Source organism: Engraulis encrasicolus, unplaced genomic scaffold (genome assembly GCF_034702125.1).
Source record: "Engraulis encrasicolus isolate BLACKSEA-1 unplaced genomic scaffold, IST_EnEncr_1.0 scaffold_136_np1212, whole genome shotgun sequence".
NCBI classification, from domain to species: domain Eukaryota; kingdom Metazoa; phylum Chordata; class Actinopteri; order Clupeiformes; family Engraulidae; genus Engraulis; species Engraulis encrasicolus.
Genome location: NW_026944867.1, coordinates 62,265 through 81,633, shown reverse-complemented (window position 1 = coordinate 81,633; position 19,369 = coordinate 62,265). Strand labels below are relative to the sequence as shown.

Genomic DNA, 19,369 nt, shown 5'->3' with positions numbered 1-19,369 from the left:
CTGGACTTCTCCTACTGCAATAAAGTGGGGAGGTCGCGACTTTCGTCTTGAATGTTGCTAAATTTTAACTTGGCCTCCTCCATGCTTGCAGACAAGTCCCCAAAAGCACTTCAGAATCCTCTCCCTTTCACTCAAACAAACACACTCTCATACACTAGTTTTGTGAGATGGCTTTGTTTTCCATTGGAAATCCAATATGTCGAATTATGATTAACATACATGCCCGTGCGTCGCGACGATAAAATATGTCGATAGTTTTTTTTTCAGTCGGTGCGCGTTGCCTTCAGCTCTACCATATTGTAACGGTGCAGCCGACTGTAGGCTATTTTTAAATTTTAAAGGTTATGAGTTGGGCGTCAGGCAGCAATAAGACTGCCTTTGGTTTATCCTTGTTACCTTTTCTATATATTTTTTTTTTTATTCATTCACGAGAGGTTCCGGATCAGCCATAATAAGTCCCGGAACACAGGGGGGTCAAAATTACGAGGTGGGGGATCCTGTTCCGGCATGATCCGGCTCAAATTAAGCACTGAGGACAACCAAATGACAAGATAAAAATGGAAAAAAATTCTGCTCCTACATAAAAACAAAACAGTGAGAGCAGAATGATCCTGGTTGATACAGACATTTTCATTTTTTTTTACTTCAGGGGGTGGGACAGTAAGCACATGAGCAAGAAAATGAACCAAAAAGGATGAAAAAAAGAGAAATGGGCTATGTTCCCCACCTGCAGATTATCTATATTTGGGGCTCGATTTTGTTATGAACTTTGATTTTATTGCTTGTTAAATTTGCACAAGCAGTAGGCAAAATGGATTACCGTAACTGTTGCATCCTAATGGGCTGCTTTTTTAATAATTTAACTTTTACACTTTTTAAGTAGGTCACGCAGAACCCCGTCAACATCCGACTTGAAAATGGTTGGAATCATTTGTGCTTCGCTTGTGTAGCTACGTTTGTGCAGGCAAAATAAACATTGGTGCACAAATCTCTTTTTTTTCATTTCATTTTTTTTTACATTTAACTTTAACTTTTTTGGAAGTGGGTCACTCAGCACCCCATCAACAAAAAACATCAACAAATCGCTACCAAACTCTCAGTAAACCACTGTAGCTGAATTCCTCACAGGCTTTGGCACTACCTGACCATGAGAGGACGCTGTTGAGCAACACTAGCGTCACAGTTCTGAAAATACTCACTAGGTCTAATGTGTTAGTTAACAAAACAACACCCATCAAAAAAAATAGAAAGTATATATTTTTCCTGTGAACAGGTGGATAACTTAAGACTGCTGAGTGACAATCTAATTGTGTAGGCTAACTGTGAAACGGTGCATACACACCGACAGCACGGACGTCCACTTACCAACCACTGAACGTGTCCGGTATCAGTCCGAAATGGTTAGAATACATGTAAACAGATCATGCCTTGCACACAAGCACACAGCGCGCAGGACCCGTAACAGTGGTAGTACTAGTGACAAAGTCAGTAAAGTGATGAAGAAATAAATAATAGCAAGTCTTGCCACTGTACCATCTTGGCACTACCTAAACCAATTCAGTGGGTGACACTTCCTCATGGTACCTTTAAGAATGGAACGAAGCCCATCCAAAACGTCTGACCTGGGAGGAGCAACATTTTGGTTGACACCCCTTGTTCACTCTTGTCTGTTACAAAAACTAAAACAGTGAGAGCAGAAAGATCCTGGTTGATGCAGACCCCCCCCCTTTTTTGACCTCCAGGGGGTGTGGCAGTGACAACATGCATGTGACCAAGAAAATCAACCAAAATGGGTGAAAAGATAAATGGGCTGTAGCTCCCACCTGCAAGAATATCTCTATATTTGAGGGGCTTGTTTGGTTATTATGTTTAATTTCATTGCTTGTTAAATTTACACAGCATTAGGCAAAATGGATTAGCTGTTGATTCCTGACTGGACAGGCTGTTATGAAGTACGATTGACCTGGTTGATGATTTGACATTTATTGTACTGTAGGGCGTTCTTTCACATTTGTATTGCTTTCACCAGGGACAGATTTCTACATCAGCCTACCGGGCCCAGACCCAGGGGCCCAGGGGCCCAAGAGCCAAGTGAGGCCTAAAACCCCTAAATTTCCTTAATTCACACTCTTGTCTGAAATGTTACATAAAAACAAAAACAGTGAGAGCAGAAAGATCCTGGTTGATGCACTTTTTTTTAATTTTTTAAACTTCAGGGGTAGGACAGTGACAAAAGGATGAAAAAAAGATACAGGCTGTGGCCCCCACCTGCAAGAATATCTCTTTTTGTGGGGACTTGTTTCGTTATTATGTCGCTTGTTAAATTTGCACAGCATTAGGCAAAATAGACTCCCTGTTGCTTCCTGACTGGACAGGTTGGTTTCAGAGAAGTATATGATTGACCTGGATTCACATTTGTATTGATCTCACCAGGGACAGGTTACTGCATGAGCCTACCGGGCCCAGACCCAGGGGCCCAAGGGACAAGGGGGCCCTGAAGGCCAAGACTACATTCCTTTCTCATTAAATATTGAACTTTTAACAACTGTATTTTCAAATGTTCTCTGCACCCCCAACAACATAGAGTCTAAAACACCTGGCCTAAAACCCGGAATCTTTTTTGAAGGGGGGTGGGGGCCCTTTCTTGATGTTTGGCCCAGGGCCCAATGGAAGCATAATCCGTCCCTGGCTCTCAGTAAGGGAAAGTGAAAGAGAACACATGACTTAGCAGAGCATTCGTCGGGCACATAGGTTTTCATCTGAGGAAGAAAATATTCATCGCTTTGATTGGATCCTTGTTTTGTTACAGTCTAACCGTTGGACCATATCCAGGTAAGTTAATTAAATCCCATTATATGTTATGGCTAACCTAATTACAAAGGTACCAACTTCATCTAAACATTGGGGAGGTCAAAATTGTAGATTGTTGTAACGACTGAACTGTGTGAATAGGAAAATAGAAGACAACAATCAACATTTTCATAATTGTTGGAGTTTTTTTGCCCCTCCACTTTAATCTTTGGGGTGTCAAAAAGGTATGTTACACCCATACCCATATACTGCAGCCTATAGTCCACGCAAAGGGTGCAGTGATTTGTGTTTTACAGTGTAGGCTATCACAGTGAGTACACCCCTCACAATTCTGCAGAAATAAGTAGGCCCCTATACCTTTTCATAGGACACCACCAAAGAAATGTAACCTTGACACGACAGATAGTCGCCAGTGCACAGTTTGTACTATGTCCCTTGTCTGTGATAGGCCTACACTGTAGCCGATTCATACATTCATTATCAACTTTGTGTTGCTTGTGACGCAAACTTGTGCTGTTACTGAAGAAGCATTCATTTCAAGCAGTCTTTGGCTACAGACTTTATATTGATGTGCTATCTTAGACTACTTAACCAGGGATGTGGCTGGTTCAGAATTATTTTTTCGCTTACTTCAATATATAGTGCACTCACATCAGTGAACTCACAACATGTATACTGTAGGTGCAATACGGTGACTTCTCAGTCCTCAACACTTTTAAGAAGGGAGGGAAGACAACAGACATACTAGACCTTATGTACACATTATTTCAGCCTTCAATATATGGAGATGTTCCATTGCTATACGCCCACCTGGGAAACTCCAACTCCCATTGTCATTGTGACACAGCACTCCACACTGCACACTGCACACAACGACATTGCATTTTATGCCTCACCCGTGCAAGGGGGCAGCCTCCAATTGTGCCCCAAGGGAGCAGTGCGGCGGGACGGTAGCATGCTCAGGGTACCTCAGTCATGGAGGAGGATGGGGCAGAGCACTGGTTAATTACTCCCCCCACCAACCTGGCAGGTCGGGAGTCGAAGTTTACAAGTTGCACGGCAAGTTGTCACGATCACTAGCTCGTGAGTGGTAGTAACATAAAGGGAGACCATGCCAATTTGTGTATTTTAACTAAATAGGGTTTTATTTATTAGTATAACATCACTCAGTAATGTGACTTAACCAATGAATGTATCAGTAGGTGAGTGTTGTAGTGCAAGTGTGGTACTGGAGCAAGGCTGCTGTTGACCTTGACCAACCGGTCCTGCCAGTCCACTGACCCTGTCAAGACTATGAGGGCATAATAGTGGACTGTTTTTATGACGAAACCAACCATGATAGAAAGGAAATATATAAAAGGTCAAAGACTGGATTTGTACAGGAAGGTGTTACATCCTGCTGGGCATTGCTGCCTGTCGCACCTCCTCCGGTGCCCATGGGTCAGCTGCAGGGTCATCAGTCGGGAACCACCGTTTCATCAACGTTTCGCCCCTTTAATCCCGAGACGTCTACGGTGGCGGGGCAGTGACAGGGACGTCTCCCTGTCATCCCCTGCAGCTGATAGATGTTATCCCTGCGGCTGTTTTCTGGGGGTTAGTTGTTATTCCCCCAGCTCCTGTCCTTCCTCCGCAGCCAGAGCCAAAAGCTACCTTTTTCTGCCTCCTCTGCCAGCTCCTTTGTTGCCTTCTTTAGCCTTCCTCCAGTGACTCCCACATCCTTCAGAAGGCGTATGGTCGACAGCCCCATAAAGCCTCGGCATCCAACTTCAACTGGATATATGGAAGTCTTCCAGCCCGCCTCCCGGCACTCCGCAACCAGTTCGGTGTACTTGGCCTTTTTCCGTTCAAAGGCTGCCTCAATCCCTTCCTCCGATGGTACAGTGAGCTCAATGAGAGCTACCGCTCTTGCCTTTGCAGACCAAGCCACTATGTCTGGCCGGAGAGATGTGGTGGTGATCTCTGTGGGAAAGTGAAGCTTTCTATCCAAGTCAACCTTCATGCTCCACTCCTGGCCGGGAGTGAAGGGCCTTGTTGTTTCTTTTTGCCTGATGCTTCCAATTCCTCCTTCCGCAATAAAGATGGTAGAGTCCTCTGCAGGCGATGGTATTCTGCTACCCTGTCTGCACTCCTCCAGCACCTCGGCTAGCTTTCTCAGGACCTGGTCATGGCGCCATCTGTAGCGGCCCTGAGAGAGCGCGATTTTGCAGCCTGACAGGATGTGCTGGAGGCTTGCGCTGGGAGCACTGCAGAGTGCACAACATTCCTCCTTTCCGAACCACTGGCTGAGGTTCCGAGGACAGGGAAGCGTGTCATACGTTGAGCGGATAAGGAAGCTGAGTCTTGCCTGTGGGATCTTCCATATGTCTGACCAACTGATGTTTAGTGTTTGAGATTCCCTCCCAGGTTGTCCAGCTTCCTTAACATAAGCATACACAGCATAACTTAACATATGCAAAGGCACAAGGCAGGACATACATGTATAAGACCAAGCCTGTAGCATTCCCACCAGCCTGAGCCATTGCCAACTCTTTGCAATGGGAGGTCCGGTTGCCCAGAAGACTTAACGTTCTTCAGCAATATTCTTCCACCTCCCTACCACACTCTCAGAAATAAAGGTACAGAACTCGTCGCTGTGCCAGTACCCGCAAGGGGAGTACCATTGCGTCGCTTGGGTGGTACCTCAATAAAGAGGTGAAAGATGGACATTGGTCGACATTGCAAGAAACTGAACAGATCTCTTTTTTGGGGTACCAATCAAGCGACACAATGGTACTCCTCTTGAAGGTACTGCCACAACGACAAGTTCTGTACCTTTATTTCTGAACCTACCACCTCCTCAGAACAGTCAACTTAGTTGTCCTTAAGCTGGGCTTACACTGTGCGACTTTTGCCCCGATTTTGCACCGATTTGGCACTCGCGCGACTTTTAGAGAGTCGGGCCGATTTCTTGCTCAATCGCAGGTCAATCGCACAGTTAAAGCAGTGCTATGACCCGATTTGACACGTCACATGCACAAATTAATAGGGCCGTGCGATTAGCTGTTGAGCGCGACCTCATCTCCACCTCAGGTGCGCATGTTCCCTCCTCTGCAGACCAGGGAAACATGCATGTCGCGTCGTACAGTGGAAGCATTTCGCTCGCATCCGACTGTCGGCTCGTGTAGTGTGAGGACGTGAGTCGTCAGTTATGAACTTTTAAACAGTGAAATTCCATCGTGCAGTGTGAGCAGAAGCTTAAGACCCACGAGTGAAAATATCGCACAGTGTATGCCCGGCTTTAGATAAGTCAAGTGGAATGGAGTGATGAAATTTGCGGAAGCGTTCCTATATTCCCCAGGTCATATGTTCCCCAGGTCCTATATTCCCCTGTCTTTGTATGGGACCTGGGAACATTTTTCTAAAACAGGGTTCTATGTTCCCCGCATTGTATGTTTCCGAGTTTTCAAATTTTGCCCTTCCCAAAACCATCCCTAAACCTAACCTGTCAGTAATGCAATTTCAGTTTCTGAGTTGTAAATTTGTGCCCTGACCCTAATTAGAGTATGGGAGCGTTGCGGACTTAAATTTTGGTATTTGGACAAAAGTTTTGGAATTCACAATGTATTATGGCCAATATTTTCTAAAATATAGGACATAGGTACTAGGTCGCAATTTGAGATTGTGCAGAGGTTTATTACGTATTTTTTGAAACGATTAAAAAAATATATCACCTTGCTATGATTTTATACGCCAAAAAAACACATAATGCTTATTTTTCCTAGATATAGGCTTCTTCCACAAGGTGGCGACGCTGTCCATGGATTCTGGTCCTGTCCCCAAGTCCCTATTTGTAGTCTGGACTTAGTGTTTGGCAGTCCAGACCTAATATCTGGCATGACCTTGGGACTTAAAATTTGGCAGTCCAGACTTCATATTTGGCATGTCCTTGGGACTTAGAATTCGGTATTCAGACTTTGTATCTGGCATGAACTTGGGACCAAGAATTTGGCATTCGGACTTCATTTCTGGAATTGAGACTTAGGGTTTGGCATTCGGACTTCATTTCTGGAATTGAGACTTAGGGTTTGGCATTCGGACTTCATTTCTGGAATTGAGACTTAGGGTTTGGCATTCGGACTTCATTTCTGGAATTGAGACTTAGGGTTTGGCATTCGGACTTCATTTCTGGAATTAGGGTTTCCAAAACTGCTGTCCAGATTTAACATCTGGAATTAGGCTTACGTTTAGGGATTATTAGGGTTTCCAAAACTGCTGTCCAGACTCTACACCTGGCATTAGGGTTACAGTTAGAACTTGGGACTTAGAATTTGGAATTCAGACTGTATTTTTGGAATATCTAGGGTTTTCCAAAAATGCAGTCCAGACTCTAGATCTGGCATTAGGGTTAGGGTTAGGGACTTATTAGGGTTTTCCAAAAATGCAGTCCAGACTCTAGATCTGGCATTAGGGTTATTGAGTGGGGGATGGGCGATAGCTGTCAGCTTCTTCTAAGAGTTTTTTAAAAATCGTTCTACTTGGGGCCCACCGGGGGCCCACCACAAAATTTCTGACTTGGGCCCAAACTCTATTTACGGAAACAAAGTCCCCAGCCCTAATTGAATTCTGATTGGCAGGGCCGAGTCCCCCGAGCTTAGGCCACGCCACCCGGACTCATTTTTTGGGAAACTTCCTGGTTTTTGTAAGAACCCTTGCTGCCACATTTTGTAGAAGTTGAAGCTGTTTGATCGTCTTTTTGGGGAGGCCTGTAAAAAGACTGTTACAGTAATCAACCTTACTAGAAATGAAGGCATGTATTAGCTTCTCCAGATGATGTGTAGACACACGGCCCCTAAATTTAGAGACGTTTTTTTAATGTGATAAAATGCAGACTTATAGCTTTCATGTGACTGTCGAAGTTTAGGTCACTGTCAATGAGGGCCCCAAGATTTTTAACTGTATCCCTTGCTTTCAGTCCCATTTTTTCAAGGATAGTAGCAATCTTTTGTCTCTCCTCTCTTTTCCCAAATATAATTACTTCAGTTTTATCTGTGTTCAGCTGGAGGAAATTGTGAGACATCCATTTGTTAATTTGGTCCATGCAATGATAGAGTGATTCAAGGGGGGTGTAGTCATTGGGGGACATAGATAAGTAGAGTTGGGTATCATCCGCATAGCTATGGTAATTTATGGAGTTATTCTCGATAATGTGTCCCAGTGGCAGCATATTAAAGATTGAACAGTAGTGGTCCCAGAATGGAGCCCTGGGGGACCCCACAGTTCAGAGACATCGGTGATGAGGTATGTCTTCCAATGGCGACAAAAAACTTCTTTGTTGTAAGTACGATTTTAACCAGTTGATCACTATGCCTGTAAAGCCAACCCAGTGTTCCAGTCTATGTAGTAGTATGGCATGATCAACTGTATCGAAAGCGGCACTTAAGTCGAGTAGCACCAAGACGGATGATTTGCCAGCATCAGAATTCAATCTTATGTCATTCATAACTTTAATAAGAGCTGTTTCAGTGCTGTGGTAGGCACGGAAGCCTGATTGAAACTTGTCAAGGTAGCTATTAGACGTTAGAAAGGCAGTTAATTGGTTAAAAACCAATTTCTCTATTATCTTACCCATGAATGGTAAATTGGATATGGGCCTATAGTTGTTTAGTACCAGTGCATCCAGGTTGTTCTTTTTCAGTAAGGGTTTCACAACTGCTTCTTTCAGACAGCCTGGGAATATGCCTGTTTGTAGTGAGGTGTTGATGATCTGAAGTACATCTGGTGATATTAGATGTAAGATGGATTTGAAGAAGGCTGTTGGTAGAATATCTAAGTCAGATGTAGAGGAGCTAAGACTTTGTACCGTTCCATTAAGAATGTCCACATCAACTAAATGAAAATTTCTCATGAGGTTAAGATTTAACTTCACCGTAGCAACCTGTGTGAGTATGTTTGTACGTATTTTTTCAATCTTTCCTTTGAAAAAAGATGCAAACTCATTGCATTTGCTGACTGAGAGGAACTCAGAGGGCATTTGATTTGATGGCCTTGCTAGCTTTTCCACAGTGGCAAACAGGACACGTGCATTATTAATATTTTTGTTAATTATGTCAGAGAAAAAAGATTGTCTAGCTTTAGAAATTTCTTGGTTGTATTTCGAGAGTGTGTGTTTATAGATTTGGTAGTGTACTTCAAGTTTGGATTCACGCCACTGTCTTTCAGCCCTCCTGCATTCTTGCTTTAGCAATTTAACTGTGGGATTCATTCTCCAAGGTGCTTTTTGATGCCTCACTGTTATGGGTCCATAACATCCATAATATGGGTCATCCTTGAATTAAAATTGACCATGAGATCATCTGCACTCTCTGAAGTTTGACTTTGGATCTCTGAGAGTGCTTGCTGAAAGAGTGAGGCTGTCTCACAGTTGATTATACGTTTTTTGACTGTAACAGATTCCCTTTGAACATGAGGGTACATAGAAACATCAGAAAAAATGCAGCAATGGTCAGAAAAGCCATAGTCACTTTCACACTAGCACAAGCTTTTAAACCTTTTGTGATAATTCAGTCTAGAGTGTGGCCTTGGCTGTGTGTAGGTCCTGTTACATGCTGTGTAAGGCTAAAAATGTCAATAAGACTTAAAAATTCCTTAGCATAGGCATTCTCTAAGTCGTCCAAGTGGAAATTGAAATCTTTCATAGTCCACACAAACATTCGACAACAGTTCACCAAACTCCTCAAAGAAGAGTGGTGCAGAAAGTCTTGGAGGTCTGTAAATAGTCAATAGCAGTATGTCAGAATTTTAGAACTGCAGCTAAGTATTCAAAAGATGAAAAGTCACCTAGTGATGTCTTTTGATATTGAAACAGTGCCTTGAAAATAATTGCTATCCCCCTCCCTGTTTATTCAGACTCTGCCTGATGAAGGTCTAAGGACCGAAAGCTTGCAAGTCAAGTAAAGCTTCTTTGCACAAAAATAGCCATGTTTCAGTTAAAGGTTGTGGGTACAGATAAATTCATCAATAACAAAAGGCTTGTCCCTGAGAGATCTAGCATTCTGCAAAGCTAACTTGATATTGAGCATTGGAGGCATTTCCACTGTGGCATTCTGAGTTTTTTTTTTTAAACAAATCTGAGATTTTCCAAGTTCTCCCTCTTGGGGGAATGTATACGTGTCGTCATGAGACCCCGCTTAGTTGTTAGAACTGGAATAGAGAGATTGTCCACGGGTCCCCTTATCTGCTTATTTTCAAAACTACCATTACTATGTGGGTAGGGACCCACTTGATATCAGACTGTGCTTTCAACAAGGTCATCATCACTGATACTACTGTACTCCAGAGCACAGACAATGGATGGTGCTGGGGCCCTGTGTTTTTTGGGTGCAGTAGTGGATGGAAGTATCGTTTCAGATTTTGGGGTAAAATGAGGTGGACCTTGAGAAATATCCGCATAGGAAGGTAAGATGCTGTACTGGTAACACCAGCCCCCAGACCTCTCATATAGAGTAGAGTTGACTGAGGTCAATACAACACTTTGACCAGGTGAACTTTGAGAGTCTCCTGAACAAGCTAGAACTGTTTCACCTTTTGGTGGTTCAGATGTCTGCACCAAATTTGGTCATTGCAAATAAATGACTTGAAGCACTTGGTTCACCAAAAACCCTGTCTGCCTGTCTAAATGAGATGCATACTCCCAGATGGAGGCCAATTGCCACATCTCTGTCACTGCCAATGTGCAATGAGAGGCACTACACTGTCAGAGAAGATAAGATAAGGGGTGCGTCCTTGCCTCATCCACTTGTGCTTGTGGCCTCATACCAGGAAGTAATACGTTGTGATGACATCACTGACATTAGCATTATACGGTATTTCAATATCTCACAAAAGCTCAATTGTAATGTCATTTTCTCATATGCAAACCGGATGGTGTATGAAGAATAGTCCCCCAAAAATTGTTGTGGCTAGACTGACAGCGGGGAAACTGAATTGTTTTCTCCACGGACGTGGGGCATCAGCAATATGTGAGGCCACGAGCACAAGTGGAGGACGTAAGGTTGCATATTGGAATGCACAGAAGGGGAGCAAACCGGAAATGCCCCTTTACAACCCATTAGCCCACAGATGGTTCCTCTTCATGGCAGCCCACAGCTCCACCTGCAGGACTGGAGACAATGGACAGACGATCACAAATACAAAACCCAGCCAAGCAGTCCTTAAAATCTTCAAGCAAGCCTACACAAGTGACTTGCGTATGTACAAAAGACACATGATTATATTTACAGAATTGCTCTCTCCCTACTAAAAGAGTAGTCATCGTAAAGGGCTACTGCTGTTGGAAGGAAAGTTCTACTATCTTCACGCTGTGATTACGTTGGAAAGAGAGACAGAGAGACAGAGAGAGAGAATGATTTATTGAAAACAAAAAAAGGAACCGTGTGGATATGTTTATACAAGAAACACTGTTTAGTATCTGCATATTAAACACATAATTCCCTTGACACAGTACACTACAAGCTAACAGCAGTATGTGTTTCCTGAAGGTGCAGTATGCTGGTGACCTGGGCCGCCTTCTTCTTCATTGGATGTATTGCCATGGGGGACACTAACACAGGTCTGGATACATACTGTACATAACATGCTTATGTTAAATGTTAAATGTAGATATCAGCATTTGACTTGCATATCACGTTAAGCAGTTAATGGTATGTGATGGCGTAATTTATAATCATGCCATTGTGAAATAAAAGCATGAGCCTCATGTCATAAGTTTCGTGGGTTAAGGGATATAACACGACATACAAGAAGCAATTTGGTAATAACGTACTGGTAGTAAGTTGCTTTGTATAAAAGCGCCTGCCAAATGTGATGCAATTTAATTTTCAGTTCCATGTTTTTCCTTATGCAGATCCTGAAGAGTATTCAGTGATTGTCCCTGATCGTCCGATTTCCGCTCCAGTAGGATCCTCCATCATACTGCCCTGTTCAGTTTCCCCATCATTCAATGTGGTACCACATATGATACGCTGGTACCGACCCACTACGTTTGACACACCAGTCTTGTTCTATAAAGAAGGAGCCATCCAAAAGGATCCATCTGATGCCCAGTACAGGGGTAGAGTGTCTCTGGTAGGCCGGCTGGACCAGGGGAACGTGTCCATGAGGCTGGATAATCTCACCCTGGCAGACAGAGGAGAGTATGCATGCTATGTCCATAGCACTAGGTGGTTTGAGGAAGCCTCACTGTCTCTAGATGTGGTAGGAGGTACGGTATATCATATCCAGATTTGATATGCTATATTTTATTTATTATTTATAATGAAAACAACCTTCCCATTGAATTGAACTTTTATTTATTGAACGTTTTTATTTTATAGTATTTTATACCATATGTGAAATCCTTAGCATGTGTGAAATGGAATCAGGATTTAGCTTTACCTGCCCCATTCACTTCCATTCGATTTTTTTGCAAGTTAAGGCCCCAATGTCCGAAAGTAGAAGGATGTGACTAAAGCCTGACTCAAACTACACGACTCACAATTTTGTGTACGATTTTGATGTCGGGTTGCAGCGCACACATAAAGAGAATCGCAACTGTCAATCTTATCCCTGATCGACGTTCTATTTCCAGTCGCAAATATCAAACAGTGTTTGATTTCTAAGATTTGTGATCGGCGACTCTTTGAGCTGCCAAAATTCTATCTTAGAACATCGCAAACAGCGAGGAAATATTGCCTGACAATCGCTTCTGATGGTCCTGGGGGTAACGTTCCACCGATTGTCATAAGCCGAGAATCGGGTCGATAGTCATGTAGTTTTAGCCTAGCTTTATATACAGTAGATAGCCTTGAACGAGGTTGTCAGATGGTCATGAATGACTGATTAACAGAGTTTATCTACAGTTCTGTAACTATGAAATACATGTAGGTGGTCATTGTTTCCCTCTTTGTATTTTTTCAGTGCCACAAACATTTTCCCTGACTGTTCCTGAGGGTCCGATCTCCGCTCCATTGGGATCCTTCATCACTCTGCCCTGTTCAGTCTCTCCACTATTCAGCGTGGTGCCATTTGCAGTGCGTTGGTATCGGCTGAATCAACCAGACAAACCGCTGCTGACTTATCAAAACAAACAGATGCAACAGGACCCAGCTGATGCCCAGTACAGGGGTAGAGTGTCTCTGGTAGGCCCGCTGGACCAGGGGGACGTGTCCATGAGGCTGGAGAAGCTCACTTTGGCAGACAGAGGGGTGTATGTGTGCTACGTGGGGAATGAAGGGGGATACGAAGAGGCCAGAGTGTCTGTAGATGTTGAAGGTAAATTGTTATGTTGTTCGTAATATTATCACAAACCCATCACAAGTGTACGTGTTACGTACGTGTTCACAGATTAATATGGATCGCGTGAGCGTCACAACAGCATATTGAAATTGGCAGAATTCCTCCTTAAATATGGATCCATTTTATTTGTGAACAGTTGCAGGGACTCTTTCAGTAATCTCAGTAACGAAAGGAGATGGAGGACAGGTAAACGTTAGCTGTGTGTCAGATGGATGGTCTCCACAGCCAACAGTTACCTGGACAGGTGGGGGAGGGCAGAAGATCAATGGTGAAAACACTGTCTACTCTACAGGTAATCAGCGGTGTATTCCTCCTCTGTTCATTGTGGCTATGTCTGTAGCCCCTTAATGTCCACATGTTTCTCTGTGCTTCAGATGAGCAGGGTTTGGTACAAGTGAGTTCCTGGCTGCTGCATTCTCCATCTGAGTCAGAGTCACTCTCCTGCTCGGTGGGTCTATCTGATCAGGAGAGAAGAGTGGGAAGGATCGTGCCATACATCTGCATATCACACCAAGAAAGGACAGGTAAGAGAAACAGGAGATTACCTTTTTAACTCAACAGTGAATCTTTACGGACAGACATTTTAATTAATGTACGGTAATATCCATATCCACTACCTGACAGTTGCACCCCCTTTTCAACTTGTGATTACTTTCATAATGTGGCTGCTACAAGCCAATTGTGCCGCCGAGAGGTTGGGTTGGGAGTTCAAATGCTGACGTGCAAACACTTGTCTTCGTTCATTGTCCTTTATTGTCTTCCAGTTCAAGTTATCCAGTACAAAAGTTAAAACGCATACTAAAACCGCCACCATGCAGTGTGCTACTGGTGCGAGTTATAGTGCCAAAGAGCAAATGTGTCTATCGAGAATGCGGTCAACAAAAATTGTGCTCTCCCATGCCTACCCCTCTCCCTCATAGTGAGCAGGTGCACAAGGGCCTAAATACTACACTAATTACTATCCTGCACTCACGTGACACCGCGCGGTGATCGACAAATTAAAAGCCATTACAAATACACACATGAGACAAGGCATATGGCCGCTATACATAATGCACCTGAAAAGTTGGAATGGAAATATTTAAAGATATGTATATACAGTAAATGTATCTGGCATTTATTTACGATTATAGTTACTAGGTGCAACATAAGCTTCATTTTGCTTCAAGAGAATTGAACCACCGAAACAAAAACAAAAAAAAACCCCACAATTTACGATCAATACAAGTTGACCCATGTGATGTGTTAACAGGTGCTGTGGTTGGTGCTGTCATCTGTGCCCTGGTAGCCTTCATTCTGCTTTTCATCATTGTTGCTCTTCTTCTTTACAAAAAAGGTAGGAGTGGATTTCATGGCAGCCACCATATCACAAGTGCAGTTCCATCTATTACATCTTAACAGTTGAAATCACATTGAAACGGTGGGGACTCTTAAGTTGATAGCTTGATATTTTGCACTGTGTACAGGGTTCATTCAGTAGTTATAGTTAGATTGTAAACATACTCCCTAAAGCAGCACTGATACAGTACGTGTATATTATACATGATATACTTTCATAGATATTAATTAGAAGGAGTAGTTTTTTAACCAGCATTTAATCAGCATTAGTTGTAGTATTTGTAGTATATTATGAAAAAGATTTGTATGCAGTGAGAAGTCAAAGACATTTCCCAACACTGCAGCTTATCAACAGAAGCGCGTTGATTACATCTCTCCATCTTGCTAGCATGCCTTTGTGCTGTGATGATTAATATGCAACAAGTGTTTTCTATGCAAATGAGATGCTGTAATTCTGTTATTAATAGAAATAAATATATTAAACTGCCTCCTATAGGACTCCTTAAAAACAGGAAGAAGGAAGATCAAGGACAATCGGGAAAAGGTAATTTATTGCACACTTCCCAACATCTGACAATAGAGCTCATTGGGTTGCCAAAGGCCTTGGGTTATTGCTAAATATCTAATCAATATGTGATTGATTGTGATGCAATGCAGCTTTTGGCTTGAGGCTCTGTGTTCTGGGCCTGGATTTAAGTGCCACTACTAATAACACCTGGCACTGGTTCGACTGTGGACAAGACAAGGCCTCAATGGGTCAATGTTGCATAGTGACACTTGAAAGGGATACAACATTCCAAGGCTGTGCTTGGTCACCTGCTTTCTTCTCCCTTTTGCATTGCTTAATATTCTCAAAAGAGACAGTTTAAGGTGCTGTTTCCACGTAGCTGGATATTTTTATATGTGGATTTTTTTTTTCCTCGTTGCATTTGTTTTGCATTAGTTTTGGCCTTCCGTTTCCATGTAGCAGATATTTAAAATATCCTGTTTAGGGGGCTGAAACGCATTTGTTACAATGGAGGATTTATTTTTATCCACATGTTGCGTTTACACCTCAACTGGACAAAAAAATACCCTGCTAAAAAAATATCCTGCTACATGGAAACAGCACCTAAGTCCATGCGGGATAAAGCACAGTACTCATGGAATGTGGATAATATAATGTTTACTTTGTGCTTATCAACTTTCCCATTACTTTCTTTCACTTTTACTTGACCTGAGTGCTGTGTGCGAGCTCTCCTTCTGTCTATTGCAAGATGGATTTTTTTTTTGTGTGTGTGTGCAGTGTGTGCTGTGTCAAGTTGTGAGACCTTATTGATATGTTCAATCCCCCTCATCATTGCACAGACTACTGTTGAGGGACCTCATTGTAAAATAGTAATCTGAATTTAGTAAATAGTCATCTGTAACTCTGTATTCTTCATCCTTTGAAGGGAAACTGTCCCCCTTTCTAAATGAAAATATAAGTTTGCTGTCTTTATAATTCTTTGCAACTGTAGCAACAATATATTCACATGAGTGTATCTGTCTCTTTTAAGGGATAACTGCAATGCACACAACCACAACCTCTGATGATAAGGGAAAAGGCCCTTCAGAAACAGACGGTTAAGTCATGTTGTTGTTATTGTTGTTACTGTTATTGTTGTTGTGTTTGTGTTTGTATTTTACACATGTTTGTCATATATAACAGGACTGCTGAATGATCACAAGAATATAAATGAAGACCTGCTCAAGCAAATAGAAGGTAACCAGTTAGACAGATGCTTCGGCTGCAATGAATGAATAAAAGTATAAAATAAAATAAAATAAAAGTAGCTGAGTGCAATCTATTTTCTACATTGTATTGACTACTTCAGAGATGCACCAACATCCTAAAGGGGGAGTTTGGTGTGTAGCCTGCTAAAAATATACTTTTAAATATGATCACCTGGAGCTAATAGCCTCCACATGGCTTAATCCATGCCTGTTATCGGTCTGCTTGAGGTTTTTGCTTCGGGAAAGTGAAAAAAAGGAGGTCCTAATCCATCTTCAGATGGTGTCGGACCGTGACGGTGCCATAGGCACACGTTTTACGTCTCCCTAAACTCGCAGATTTTTGACGGACCTCCGACAAGTTCTACACTCCTTAGTTACCGTTGCTGAGCTCGGATTGGTTGGCGGCCGTTTGTGGGAGGGGTTTTGCAAAAGGCTAATTTGGTCACAAGGTATAGGCCTATGCCTGTACCATTGACAGTAAACAGATTTATAGATTATATATACTGTCACTTGCCTGTACAGTTAGATTTTCATAATAATGTTTATACAATTCTTAACAATACAGAAGTTGTAATGTATCAATGTTGAGTACAAATATATGGAGGAAATGTGAAGTCAAGTTAATAATGTGAATACTGATGTTTGGACAGGTGTATCTTTTAGTAAAGGGGCACAATGTAGGATGACATCATTTGCGCGATCCCCGTGGCATGCCTGTCTCAAAATCTACAGAGTCACGAAAAAATGCTGTTTAAATAAGCTCGCTGTCAGAATTTTTTATTCATCACAGCAGTTGATACAAATCTGAATATGGAATGTAAAGCAAGTTTTTCATACGAGAAGTGTTTCACACGACACTTGTACCGGGTTGCTCTGTCAAAAGTTGCATTTGGGGTTCTCTGACAGCGGACCGTGAAAGTGGTCGCGAGAGACATCTTTCACTTACTGTTGACTCAAATAAGCATTGGCTGACTCGGGACAGTGAGTTTAATCCTACCTAGAGCCCAGGCACGTGCACTCCAATACGGCAGGGGAGGCACGGCCTCACCAGCTCCAGATAATGATGAGATGCAGTTAATGTGAATAATAGTAACAATAACAGCTATTGTTTTCGAGCATCTGCACCATAACTACCATTTGAGCAGTATTTAAACAGTTTCACTCATTTTCAATCATTTCCGTGGCCAAAATCGTAATATTTCATATATTCATGTCAAATTGCTCCGAATACGCTGAATTTGGGGCAACNCTGAACTGGCCTCACCCAGGATTGCGCAATCCCTCGTTAACAAAGTTGCGCGCATGCGCATTGTTGCTCGTTCTGTGAATGCAACCTGGTAATATTGTATTAAACGTTTTTATACACTTAATAGAAGTATGTATGGTGTGCCCTCATTTCCTGATATTTTTTAAATATTTTCTACGTGTGATTATCATTTCTTTACTCTGGACGCTTTGGCATAACGCCCACTGAAATATACAATGGTGAGGCGAGCAGTAGCCTGGCCGCAGACTCCTTCTGGTGTTGAGTCTTGCTGGACAGTTACGTCATAGCGAATCTGAAGTTCACAATACAGTCAGTCGGTGTTGTTGGCTAGCTTGTTCACGTTGACTGCTACAAGTGGATTTCATAACGAAACTAAGAGCATTCTCAAAGTTGGATTTCCAAGGGGAAAATATGTGATAAAGAATGGAGGACCGACAGAGCTGAAGGGTTTTCTACTCAGGTGACCGGTCAGAATAACTACCCGATCATTTCAAAGTGAGTGGTACAACACTGCAGAAAATATTGTTTCCCCTGTGTCTTGTTTGCAACCGGCGAGAATGTGTGGAAGACCATTCGCATGGGATTTTACGACTTAACAATTTACTAAGGACTAAGGAGCCTCACGAAACACAAATCCTCGCGGCTACTCATATTCAATGCCAAATTGCTTTGGACGTTTGGGGCGACGTTTGGGGCTTTGGATGAACAGCACCGGCTAAAGTAACGTTAGCATGCACAACGCCAAAGTAGAAGGAAAAGAGCGGCGCATGGACCTGATGCACGAGTTCAGGTAGGACCAATTTCCTATGTGTGTGAAGCCTGTGTTTGTGAGACCCGTGGGGAGGGAGAGAATCCGCCGTGATTCTTGTCCAGTGTGGTAGTTCTAGCTTTTGTGATGGGCACCGGATTCTCATGTGCCCGGTAACTTTTTGTAAACTGTTTTGAGTACAGGGTACCGTTGAGGTAAATCAAATATACCCGTGTAACTACTAGACTCTGATTTAATTCCAAGGTGTAGGCATAACAGAAATGACAGTCCCAAAATATTTGGTGACCATATCGAAGCGTGTGTAATATCTGTTTACGTTGACATTCGCTTCCTGCCACACCTTTGTCCCACATCGCTTGCTGTAGCCTCGAACAAGTAGATGTAGGCCTACATTTGCACGAGAATCCAGTTCGTATCACGAAAGCTATCACACCGGTTTGTTCGCCGTGGTGCTCAGTGGTCTATATGACACCATGTTTTGAATCCTGTGTGTCTTGAGCATCCGCCGTGATGCTCAGTCTACATTGCTGCTGCTGTGTGGTTTATGTGAGATCACTGTTTGAATCCTGTGTGTGTGTGTGTGTGTGTGAGAGCAGTGGGCTGTGAAGGAGCTTACACTCTCCACTACTCTCCCCTCACCTACCCTCCTCTTCTCCCCTCCTTTTCTCCTCTCCTCTCCTCTCCTCTCCTCTCCTCTCCTCTCCTTTCCTCTCCTCTCCTTTCCTCTCCCCCTCTCCTCTCTTTTCCCATCTCCTCTCCTCTTCTCTCTTCTCCTCTCCCTCTCCTCTCCTCTCCTTGAGCTCCTCTCCTCCTCCTCTCCACTCCTCCTCCTTTCTCCTCTCATCTCTTCTCCTCTCTCTTCTCCTCCCCTCTCCTCCTCTCTCATCTCCTCTCTCCTCTTCTCTCCTCCTCTCCTCTCCCCTCCCCTTCTCTCCTCTCCTCTTCTCTCCTCTCCTCTCCACTACTCTCCTCTCCTCTGCTCTGCTGTCCAGATTGGTGCTGTGTGGTATATGTGAGACCACTGTTTGAATCCTGTGTGTGTGTGTGTGTGTGTGTGTGTGTGTGTGTGTGTGTGTGTGTGTGTGTGTGTGTGTGTGTGTGTGTGTGTGTGTGTGTGT

At 43.1% G+C, this 19,369-nt stretch overlaps 1 protein-coding gene and 1 long non-coding RNA gene across 2 annotated transcripts in view; both read left to right on the top strand.

Annotated features, from left to right (window-relative positions):
• The window catches only part of LOC134442274 (cell surface A33 antigen-like), a 54,033-nt gene extending 40,121 nt beyond the window's left edge, over positions 1 to 13,912 (top strand). Inside the window, exons 4-6 of the mRNA XM_063192513.1 lie at positions 12,745 to 13,098; positions 13,497 to 13,646; positions 13,887 to 13,912. Coding sequence (XP_063048583.1) covers positions 12,745 to 13,098; positions 13,497 to 13,646; positions 13,887 to 13,912 — 530 coding nt within the window. The remainder of the gene's footprint in view (positions 1 to 12,744; positions 13,099 to 13,496; positions 13,647 to 13,886) is intronic.
• Positions 13,913 to 14,370: 458 nt separating this feature from the next.
• Positions 14,371 to 16,036, top strand: LOC134442273 (uncharacterized). Its single transcript, XR_010033356.1, has 3 exons — positions 14,371 to 14,458; positions 14,957 to 15,004; positions 15,999 to 16,036. It is a non-coding gene; the product is annotated as an uncharacterized LOC134442273 (long non-coding RNA).
• Positions 16,037 to 19,369: the final 3,333 nt, after the last annotated feature.